This window comes from Sphaerodactylus townsendi, linkage group LG02 (genome assembly GCF_021028975.2).
Source record: "Sphaerodactylus townsendi isolate TG3544 linkage group LG02, MPM_Stown_v2.3, whole genome shotgun sequence".
NCBI lineage: Eukaryota > Metazoa > Chordata > Lepidosauria > Squamata > Sphaerodactylidae > Sphaerodactylus > Sphaerodactylus townsendi.
The window spans coordinates 88,830,540-88,842,557 of NC_059426.1; the positions used below are offsets into that span (position 1 = coordinate 88,830,540).

General features: G+C 40.1%; 1 protein-coding gene across 3 annotated transcripts in view; it reads right to left on the reverse strand.

Annotated features, from left to right (window-relative positions):
• The window catches only part of SCUBE2 (signal peptide, CUB domain and EGF like domain containing 2), a 69,114-nt gene that overhangs the window by 17,272 nt on the left and 39,824 nt on the right, over positions 1-12,018 (reverse strand). Inside the window, exons 14-17 of one of the 3 annotated variants that reach the window (XM_048485625.1) lie at positions 9,895-9,999; positions 6,827-6,982; positions 6,280-6,483; positions 1,065-1,235 (exon numbers count right to left, since the gene is read on the reverse strand). In XM_048485625.1, the coding sequence (XP_048341582.1) occupies positions 1,065-1,235; positions 6,280-6,483; positions 6,827-6,982; positions 9,895-9,999 (636 nt within the window). The remainder of the gene's footprint in view (positions 1-1,064; positions 1,236-6,279; positions 6,484-6,826; positions 6,983-9,894; positions 10,000-12,018) is intronic. The other 2 variants (XM_048485626.1, XM_048485627.1) reach the window with 2 other exon arrangements.

Consider the following 12,018-nt stretch of genomic DNA (forward strand, 5'->3'; position numbering starts at 1 on the left):
GTACTTAGTATTAAATACATAGTCCAGCAGACTAGTATGCCCCAGATGTCTAGTGAGAAAATTTGAAAATTCACTGTTCATTAGTTATACTATTATCAAGCTTTTATGTATTATATCGTGGATATCAAAAATAAGTTTCTCTGTAGCTCACACTTAAGTTCTTTCTTTCAACCATGTACTCTCCATCTGCCTTCTGGTAGTAAAGACACTAAGCCACAAGTTATATCTGAATTAGAAGCATCTCTGAAGCACCCACCATAAGGTAGAGTCACATGGTCAGAAATAATGCAGTGGTTGATTAAAAGTTTGCAGTGTGGTACTTATACCACACAGTTCAATGTTATCAACCCTCTCATTTCCCATAATTCAGAATGGTTCTGGAAAAGACCCATCTCTTTCCAAGAGCATCTCATTTTTGAAGTTGGCCCTCCATTTGTTTTGAGAGGAATAACGCACACTGACCTATTTGTATGTGCTATAATCTGAGTGAATACTACAATTGTATCTGAACAAATGTATGTAATGAAAATACATGCCCACTTAACACAATGTGAGCTGTCTCAGATAGCTGGAGAATTATGAATTTTGTCATTAAGCTTTCTTTCCGTCTCTCTCAGTTCACTGGTAGATCTGCAGACTGAAGTTAAAACACAACAACAAAGAAGCTTGCATGGCCATAACATATCCTTATATTAAAAGCTGAAAACTTTGCTTCTTCATCGTTGATACTGTAAAATAGCACTGATCTCCATGTTTCCATTGCATCTCCATTGCAGACACTAATGGGAAGATGAATGGCTGTACTGAAGAGATATGCACACTACCATCCACTCCTAACCTGCTTACACAAGCACATAGAATAGATTGATGTAAGCATGGCAAAGTGGTATGTAAGGAAATGGCTAAAAACCACCTTTCCATTTTTAATTGTTGTTATTTTTAATTATTCAACTCTTTCAAGCAAGAATGAGGTTTTCAAAGGCCATGCTCATGGATCCTTTAGTGTATGATGGAAGCAGAGGCAACACCATTTCTGTGGCTCTGGAGGGTGGTAAAATCCTTACCTCCACATTCATATATAGTGCGAGCTCCAGCTGATTTTTGGCTCCCTGGGTTCTGAGGAATTGGGCAAGGTTCACAAGTTATTTGACCTTCATGGTCTTGGTAAGTTCCATTAGGACATAAAATGCAACCTTCTTGATCCCCATCATAATATGTTCCAACACTGCAGCTAGCTAACAACAGAAGACATAGCAGTCAGTCACACTAAACCAAAGGGTGAAAATCATGCAGCTTGCAGACTCATGCCTATGTGAGCTTACCTGCACTATAGCAAGAAATTATTAACTCATAAAGTACCACTTTTATGCCTGAACATAGATATGTTGTGGAGCACAGTTCTGAAGTCTCACTATATAAGAATTTCAGAGTTTGAGAGGATACCAAAATGCATATACTTGAGCCTCAAGAGAAATTTGGCTCATGGCTTGTGTCAGATTACAACAGGAAATATAGGTTAGTAACCCTAGGGTAGTGTACTTTCTACTTTTTCTGCAGATAAAGTTATTAGCACAGGAGAAATTCAGCCTACGCGAAAGACACTTGGGCCTGTTCATATGCTGATTCAGGAGCACGATGATCTGAATTTTATTTTTTAAATTGATCTTTAGGGAAGAAAGTAGGACATTATTTTAGCTATTGTGAACCCTTGGAGAAAGTTGGCATATAAATAATAAGGAGGTGAGTAGGAGACAGCACAGAGATAGCCCAAAGGGTTGGGGTTGGAGGATCAACAGTTGATTCACTACAATACAGTTTTCTAAGTTCAATTCCACAGCTCAATAATTTAATGAAAAAAGGTGATGGTAATTGATTACACTTCTGAGCATTCACATACCAAGATACTGATATACCATAGTGAAAAGTACTGTGATAAAGTAGGGGAATAGCTCAAGACACTATAATAGAACATGTACTAGGGAAATGGAGAAAGAAACTGTTCCAATAAAATTCCATTAATTACATTAATTACACTTGCTGGATAGTATCCATTAAAATCATTTCAAATGCCCTTGACTGCAACAGGAGAACTAAATTTACACCTGAAACTGCAATTCTATAAATAGTGTAGCAGATTTCTCCATAAAAGTTAGGGATGTTGCAAAATTTGAGGCGAACATGATTTCCACACAAATATACATTGCTTGACTTGAACAGACGTGAGGCAATCTTCTGACTTGATTGCCAGGACTTTGTTGAAGTTGGGGTTGATCAGCTTTTATTCTGTATAGTGGCTGCTTATTCTACACAGCTAAAATGTGCATTGGAGCTTTGGTTCTTGCAGTTCAGGGTTTCTTATTTTTGAAATTGACAGTTATATTGTTTAGGAAATATTTCTGGTATAATAGCACCAGAGATGTCCCTGGCCCCAGAGAGATCCAGCAGGCTTCAACCAGGGCCAGAGCTTTTTCAGCAGCAGTTTCAAATAAAAAAATTGTAACCACAGTGAAAAGTTTTATTAGAGACTGACATTGACATGCAGGAGAAAACAGCGTAATTATCTGAAATAACAGCATGCAAATTTGTTCAGATACACCCAAATAATTTGCCATTCAACACTTTTCCCAATTAGTGAGCATCATGTAACCTGAACTGGAAGGTGCTTGAGCATCTTTAGTAAACAACAAGAACAAAAACTGAATTGGACTAAGCTGCAAATTTCTCCCTTCAAAATCAGTGAGGCTAAAGTTCTTTGGTAGGATTGTGCTGGATTTTTTACTAGTGAATCCATAAAGCAGACTGCTTCCTAGTAAGTGATGTTATTCAAGGGTTTACCTGTGCATTCAAAATTAATGGCTTTGTGTCTATGCAGCGCTAAGATTTGGAAACGTCTACACCTAGCTTTTAGAAAAGCATGAAAATCTCCTCCCCACAGAAATGCAGCTTTGGACTGTGCATAGCTAAAGTGGGAGGAGTTGAGCCTTCTGAAATTTAACAATATGTCACAACAAGTTAAAGACATGGAAATTCAAGAATTATTACTCTAAGAACAACAGTTACAGGTAAGCAAGTCTGCATTTTTCACCTTTAGGTTTTATCACGTTTAGATGTGCATACCACTGATGCGTATACAACAGCAAGCTGTGGGTGTGGGTACTTCAGGGCAGTGACGAAGGGAGGGGAAACTGCGCCCAGGACATGAACTGCCCACGCACCCCCTCCCGCCCCGAAACGCCCCCGACATGCCCACACCCCCGACATGTGACTGCAATGGCGGCACCCAGGGCGAGCCACTCCAGATGTTCTCATTGCAGTTCCGCCTCTGCTTCAGAGAAAGAAGAACAGATCAGTCAAACAATGCATCTGCTCTGGCTCTGACTTGGGCAGTCCAATCCAGAGCCCCAGGTGGCCAGGGACAGCGCTGCTGTGGCACTGCCCTGCCACCTCCAGAGGGTTTTTGGGTGGCATGGGGAGGAAGGAAAACAAACAAAAAATTCCACCACCAGAAAGCCCTCCATAGGGTTTAATGGATTTACACAACCAAAAAGGTGGTGAAGTCCAAGCCTGCAGCGTAACTGGCAGCAAAGCCATGGTGGAAGCTAACATTGGCTCCACTCCCAGGAATGCCTCTGACATTCACCCACTGTGCCAATGGGATTGGAATCCATGGTGCAGAATCCAGCACCATGTCCAGGTGTTAGAGAGGGCCGCAATCTGCTGTCATGGGCATGAACCACCTCCACAGAACAATTCCCCCCCACACACACATACACACACAATTATGCCACTAAGAGTATATTGCCTCCTAAAGGTAGAAGGCTAAATGCTGATAGCTTCTTGGCAGGGCTCAGGAAGAGAAATCTGTTTGCTGGACGTAGGAGATGAAGCCACTGCTCTGGTGGAGTGAGTCTGGACTGTCCTTGGAATTAGCCTCTGAGTGGAAAGGTGTGACTCCTCCCTGTGACTGCATTTCTGACGAGGAGCTTCCACACCTAAAAGCTCTCTTTAGACATTTCCAAATCACAGCTCTGAGCAAGTGCAAAGTCCATCAGTGTGATGTACAGAGACCATGTAGTAGTAACAACTATCTATATTATCTATACTTTTGAAAAATTAAAAAGTTTGCTCCAAGGCAGTAAAAATCAAACACTGACAAAACAAACCATGGCTCATATATGACTGAACTGAAAGAGCAAATGGGGTACTGAAATCTTGTGCCTCCCACCCCCAAATAAAGGCTATGCATCACCAATGATGTCTTAAAGAGCAGTATCCTTCCAGATGACTGATTCCCAGTCAGATGTTCCCAACAGATCTTTTCAAGAATCTAATACATTCTCCTGCACTTTCATCTTTTTAAATGAGTTCCTTATTTGCAGCTCATTAGATGGGAAACTGTACAAATGACTCAAGTCTACACAGAGAAATATTTAAGATCAATGTTCACTCATAGAAAGTTGTTCTTTTATGATGTGCCCAGTGTCCCTAAGATCAACACTTGTGCAAGCATGTTTCAGCATATTTCATGCAAATAATCAAGTCATGATTTTTCTTTACACAGAAATCTACAAAAATGTCGGGCTCAACTTTTCTATACAAATATTGATTTAAATGAAGTTTAAAATTGTATTAGTCACATCACACAAAATGCCACAGTACATAGGATATTCCAGTTTTCAAACAGAGACCAGTGACTTGAAAATAATGACACTACAAAACCAAGGACTCAGCAAGCTTTTTTCACTTGTTCTTTCTTTCTCTGAAACCTGCTTGTTTTCCTTTTAAATGTACTAAGGAACCAACTGCCTTCTGCAGATTTCATTTCTGTAACCATCGTCTTTGTCTTCAACGACCATTAAAATCCTATTCTAAACTCTCACACAGCTGTTTGGGGGGGGAGAGAGCAAAAGCTATTCTGATGCAAAAGAAAGAGAGAGGGGCACTCACAGGGAGCTAGGATTAGTAGTTATAAAGACAGTTAAAAGCTTTTTCCTTCTATTCAATACTTTAAGCCTTTGAGTTTTTGATGCTATGGACAAATACTATAGTGTCTCAGTGTCTAAGAAGGTGAACCTCATAAAAGAGGTCGTGATCCACAACTAACCATTCCCTTTAAAACCATGCCCTGACTTCATTAAAAGAGTCATAAAATGATGGAAACTTATTTCTCAGCAGTTGTCTGTATTGTTTTTAAGAGCTTTTTGTTTAGTTTTTAACAGGTTCACAGACTGTAATCATATGGAGAATCAATGTGCACTGGGTCTTAAGTCCATTATTCTTGAAACTGTGGGTTGGCAAAATAGACAGCTATCTGTGGTTTGGAAAAACAGTTCCATCCTGGCATGTTTTTCAAAATCTTTTCTTAGTGAAGGGGAAAAACACAGTTGAAATATGCACAGAATAGCTGCATGACCAGTAGGAATTTCATTCCTGAAGTTCAAGCAAAGAACTGTATGTAAGTTTCATTTTATAAAAAACCCTCTTTTCATTCCAGAACCTAAGGGTCAAGTCTGCACTGAAAGCTAATTCATTTATGTTTGCTTCACATCCTAATAGTGCAGTTGTACTGGTCAGCTAGTTTACACTGTGTATTGCAGATATACCTGCTGCTGTGTGAAGTTATGCGAGTTAAATTGGAGACATGCTTACCAATATACAATGGTGATATCAGACACATAGCTTATCATTTTATGGTATTAATCAGGAGATACGCAGAGTACACATCAACTATGCAAAATGTGAATCATTGCTGATCACTAGTTACTAAAACTTTTGGGCTAGAACCACACTGCAAGTATTCAATGGCCGATTACCCACTGACACTCTGGTGCGTGGTGGGACCAGAAGTGTGTCGAGGCAAGAAATCTTGTCCCAATGCGCTTTCTCTTTGCAGTGCGCTGAAACATTTTTTGTCTTGATGTGTTCCCTTTCACCCCACATGTGGTTCTCACTTTGCACAGGGAAAATAAGAACACTTCTGGAACAATTTTTTGCACCAGACCAGGGTGAGGACAAGGAACAGCCTGTAGTGGGTAATCGGCCAATTATTTTAAAGCAGCAGGACTACTGTATATATACACATGCACGCGTGATAAGGAAAATAGATTTCTGTGGTGCAATGAATTGGGGGAAACTGGATCTTCTTCAAATCAGTGTGATTCTGCTATGGTCATACCAGTAGTTTGATGTTTCTGATTAATTTGATGAAAGTGAGATGTATATTACAGACTGACAGATCAGATACAGGTGACATCTGTATCAAATCAATGGCAGGCTTACCACATCTGTTATCCACATGCCTTTGACCTAGGCTACACAGTTCTTGAGCATCCAGTACTCTGGGAGGTTTTCTGGCCACATCATGATCCATACCAGCCAGACGAATATGAAACTGCTCTTTGTTGATCACTTTTCTCAAAGTTCTAATTGCTTTACGCAGCCTCTTCTCAGTCCTTTTACGTACACAATTCAAATTGCACGACTCTAGAAAGATAAAGATGGTGATACTCAGGAGAAGAAAGAACTGAAAGCAGCACACTGTTCAAAACAGTAGTCCATGAAATAATAGAAGCAGACAGTATTAAATATGGCAATAATATTATTTTGTGTTAAAGTTCTCAGGGCAGCCCACATAAACAGTCACATAAAACTTTGCAACACAGTAGCCTTCCATTCTTCAGAGAAAGGAATATTAAAGGTTCAAAACAGGAGATACTTTTTGCACAAAAAGATGAAAGTGAAAGAGAGAAATCAGGGGTCAAACTGCAACAAAGATCTCTTCAAAACAAAATATTTCAGTTGTATTGTAGGTTCTTTTACAACCAACCTGTCACCTCCTTTTGGTTTGTTTCAAGTTCAAAGTCCGCTGATATAAACATTCCTCTCGCTCCCTTCAATCTGCTGAGGTCTCCAAGAACTCTCTTGCCAGAAATGCATGTTAGCTTTACATAGTAGAAGCTCTCCATTACTGAATTATGTTTCTCTGTGTGAACAAAATTAAAGGAAGCAACAGCTTGGCCATCTATGCTATTTGGGTGTTTGCTAAAGCTTAGTCAGTGTTGCCAGGGAAATGGTTAACAAGTTGTATGATTAATTCCAGATGTTAACAAACAGCAAGCAACTACACTATATGGCACAGTCTAGTATACAGATATAGTTTCAATTGTAATTGATACACAACTGCTCCTTGGGAAAATCTCAGTCAAACAAGTATCAGGCCAAAATTATGGGTGAGATCATAACTTTGCTAAAATTACTCTGTACCTTTAAGTATTTCATGACAAAGGAAACTTTCCATAAAAAAGGAAACTGATTACCTACCATTGATCTTCATGGCTTAAGCACTTAATTTCTTTCATGCATTTAATTTTCACTGTGAATGTGGGTTGAATGTATCCAGATGGACTCAGACTTGTGACCAAGTTGTGAATTGGCATTGCCACACACTCAAGCTGACAGTATCATACTTTTATTATGTCATTGGCAAACAAATCTGGAAGTATTTATAAGCATGGTCTGAGCTGTAAAGCATCTTATGAAGGGGAGGCCAGGAAGGATAGACGCAACACACAACCTGGATACATTAAATGTATTATGCATGATATGACGGGCTCCTTAGGCACTGGTTATTTATTTTTTGCATAATTAGCCATCTTTTCTAACTCTTGATGGATAATCAGAACTATGATTCTAACAGTGCAGAGCAATCCATTTGCTAGATAAAGGTCAAGTTGTTTGTCATGGACCTTATTTGATCTATAGTCAGAATGTCCCAACTGTCTTTATGGGGTCTATAGTTTTTCTTCAGGATAAAATAACTTTCTCCTTCTGCAGAGACAGTAGTAATATAATAGTAGCAATTCCCACCTACCAGCCACTGACAGCCTGGGGTTCCATTCAGACATAACAACACGCACAGGTTTATTTATGATCAGAGGAAAGCAGCTTGTGCTCACCTGCTCCCCTCATACCTCCCTTCAAGTTGAATAAATCTGTTTCCATGGAACCTTTCCACCAAAACTGTAAGGCTATAATTAAGAGTCTAGGCCTCCTTCCTACTTTGTTGCTGTGCATCCTGCTCCAACTCAGTAGTCTGGAAGGTAGAGTGAGAAAGAAATAACACTGCAGCCCTAGCTGCAGAAGGAGCAAATCAAAGAAGTCCAAGTTTATCAGATCACTTGCAAGCGCTCTAAAGCCTCTCACTTTACTAAATTTCAATTCGTGAACACAAAACAGGATTCTAAACTGGGATTTAGCCAAAGTCTATAATCCCAGGTTGTAGGAATAAGAATTTATACCAGGAACCCATATTTAGACATCATGATGAACAGGAGAATGACTCAAGGTTTCCTGCACCAAAAAGCTATCAATTGTGTTCTATATGCTAGGGATAGAGGGAAAGCAAAACAGTAACAGTAAAGATCTCTTTACATATTATGGAGTACACAGTTAGGCTCAGGTTTTGTGCTCTACGTAACAGTCTTGCATGAATTGGGGGTTCTCCTCAATTCCCACATGTGTTGTGCTCAATTCAGATTGTGACTCTGGCACATGGAGAGAATGATCTTTAACCTTCAACCATCATGTTTCAAGTCAGAGAAATGAGGAGAGGCAAAAAGGCTGGAATCCCATCTCCATGTGCACCATAGTCATGACCTGAATCAGGGCATGTGTACATGAATTGAGGAAAACCAGCAAATCATCTCTAACACAGTATGCAGAATGGCGACCCCTTATCCAATCTGTGTACTTCATAATACATAATGATGCTTCAGGTGATGGACAAACCTCTGCACAGGGCAAATACCTCCCCCCCCCCTACACACACACTATTGTTTCAGTTTAATAGGGGGTGCAAGAGCCATGGGGAAATTGAAGCTGGTATGTGGATACAAATCCCTGTGACAACCAAGTGGAAAACTTGGCATTTAGGCCCACAAACTACCAGTCAAGTCCTGCACCTACTTCTTCTAGACTGTGTACAAATGTCATAGCTGGGTTTTGATGTTAATCTGTACAGACCACTGCCTCTACTCAATGATCATAAATTAAATGCTTTTAGATTCCTTATTAGATTAGATTAGATTAGATTAGATTAGATTAGATTAGATTAGATTAGCCAGTGTGGTGTACTGATTAAAAGTGTCAGACTAGTATCTGAGAGATCTAGGTATGAATCCCTACTTGTGCCATGGAAGCTTTTTGGATGACCTTGGGCCAGTCAAACTCTCTCAGTTTAATCTATTCCACAGGATTTTTATGAGGATAAAACAGAGGACAGAGGAATTATGTAAACCAGGGGTCTGCAACCTGCGGCTCTCCAGATGTTCATGGACAACAATTCCCATCAGCCCCTGCCAGCATGGCCAATTGGCCACGCTGATGGGAATTGTCGTCCATGAACATCTGGAGAGCTGCAGGTTGCAGACCCTGATGTAAACTGTTGTGGGTTCCCATTGAGAAGAAAGGTGGGGGTATAAATGCATTACAAAAAACTTAAAAAACACTTTCAAGTAGACCAATAACCCTGGACTCCTTTTGATTAGATCCTTCTGAAGTTGAGATGTGAATGCTACTGCTTTCCTCACTGCCTTCCTGGCTTCTGAATCACCTTTTCCAGGAAGACTACTGGCTCTTTATTAGGAGGATAATTAGGGAGAACAGTCTGTAGCAGCACCATAGGAAGGATATGAGTAAACCTACTCCTACAGCAGTACAGAATGGCAGAAGGATTGCATGAAAAGAGCTATTCAAGCTGCACAAAAAACCCCTCTCTATGGATCATTACCAGAGGATACCAAGGACCTTCTATAATAAGCCACAAATCACATCATAAAAGTCTTTGGGACAGGCTTTATGATCTATAGTGTTCATATAATACATCATAACTCATACCTTGTATTACATGATGCACAGCATCCTGAAACATCTTACTCTTTCTCAAGTTACATTTTCCTTCATTAAACTTAAAGGTTAAACTTGTCCTGATGGTGGAAAGATCTTCAAAAAGAAACAGTAAAATTGTTATTTTCAAATGCAAAGAGACTGCAATTTTCAAATCAATTGCGCATTAACACTAGAGCAAGAGCGTGCACAGAATCTACAGTGGTTCATATCATTTGCTGATACCATATGAGTTCCTTGTGAAGCAATTGAGGGATAACTGAACTGTACAGCAGATACTCTCATACATTTACAGTCACATTTATTATCTTATAATAGCCAAGTCGACCAATTGTTTGGACACCTAAATCCAGTGATTAGAGCTGTGAACAGGCAAGATGGATATTTCTGGGGCCCTTGGTTTGCAAAAGAAAAAAGAAAAAGAAGAAATTTAAAAAATGAGATTAAATTCCTGAAGATGATAAACATAGCTGTAACTTTAAGCAATGAATTTCCTCAATGATAATTTTCTCAATGATGTTGCTAGGCAACCAGTGTACTGGAGTTTCTGTAAGTAAACAGCTGGGGGAGGGCTTTGTCCCCACTATGGAAAAATGCAGGGTATAAATAAATAATAAATATTGGTAAATATAATAGGCAGATAAAAGTTAGGTCAATGAATGGCTGAGAATAAGAGGATGAGGCTGGGAAAAGGGAGAGGATATGGAGGGAAAGAGGAAATAGTGTGGGGAGTGGGACAGAGGGGAGAGTGAAGTGACATCCCACAGGTCCTTGAGGGTTCCCTACCATAGATCTGGAGTTCCCAGATAATGGCTGCTGGGAGAGGGGGGCGCTTAAGACAGAGGAGCAGACAAAGATAGCTTGGTAGCTGGTTGGGAGAAAAGGAAGCAGAAAAAGGGGAGAAGCTATGGGGGCTTCTAGGAAAGTGAAAGAGGAATGAGGGGAAAATGAGATGTTTCCTGCAAATTCTTGCAGGTTTCCCTTTGTAACCTATAACTCAGTGGTGGCGAACCTATGGCACGGGTGCTACAGGTGGCACTCACAGCCCTCTCTGTGGGCACGCACAGAGTGCCCCCCCCCCCACACGTCTAGGCTGGCCTGGGCCACTGTGCTCGATTATTAGCATTAAACCTAAAACCTAGTTTGGGGGAAGCAGTGTAGGTAACCCTGTTAAGCACTGTTAAACCCCACTGATTTTCTTGGGAAGAACTAAAGCGCGATCCTTTACCTGGCAGTAAGCTCGGTTGCTGACAATGGGGCTTGCTTCTAATTAAACCCTCCTAGGGTTGTGATTCACCCGTTTGAAGAATTGCATGGTTGCTTCAAAGCAAAGCCACCGACTACCACTAAGCTTACTCCTTAGTAATGCATGCCTCGGAGCCAACCGTTTTTCCTAAACTAAAACCTCAGTATTCAGGTTAAATTGCCATGTTGCCACTTTATGATAAATAAGTGGGTTTTGGGTTGCAGTTTGGGCACTTGGTCTCAAAAAGGTTCACCATCACTGCTCTAACCTATACATGAAACAGAACGATTAGATGTCTAGACTGGCATTGCATTTCCTGGCTCCAACTCATAATCAGAGAATTTTCCATGTGTGATGCTCTGAAATATTTAACAGCAGATGCTAGGGACTGAGCTAGATGTCTTTCAACCAAAAGCACAGTGAACCAGTGCCCCTCTCCAGGATTTTATGCAAGACTAGTAAGCTTCTTATAGAAGAGTTTTTTGAAAACAAAAACACTAAGTCTGCAATTTTTAGTCAGTCTAATTAAAGACTTTTGAACACTTACAGATACAATTAACTGGGGGGGGGTGTAGTTTTTTTTAAGTAACAATAAATATACTTCTAAAACTGAAGGTTCTCTCCCATTCCTCCTTTTTTCTCATATAAGGAGTTCCTCTTCTAAAATAGTACAAGCTGTAACATGTGCAAGCAATATCTAGAAGGAAAGAGAAAAGACTTTCTTCTGTATTCAGGACCATTTTATTCATATGCATTTTATCAAGCAAACCCTCAACAAAAGAATTATTTAATTGGGTGAGAGACCCATTAAAAACAACCACCACCATCACCACCCAATGCAACTTCATAACATGCTCACTGAATAATTA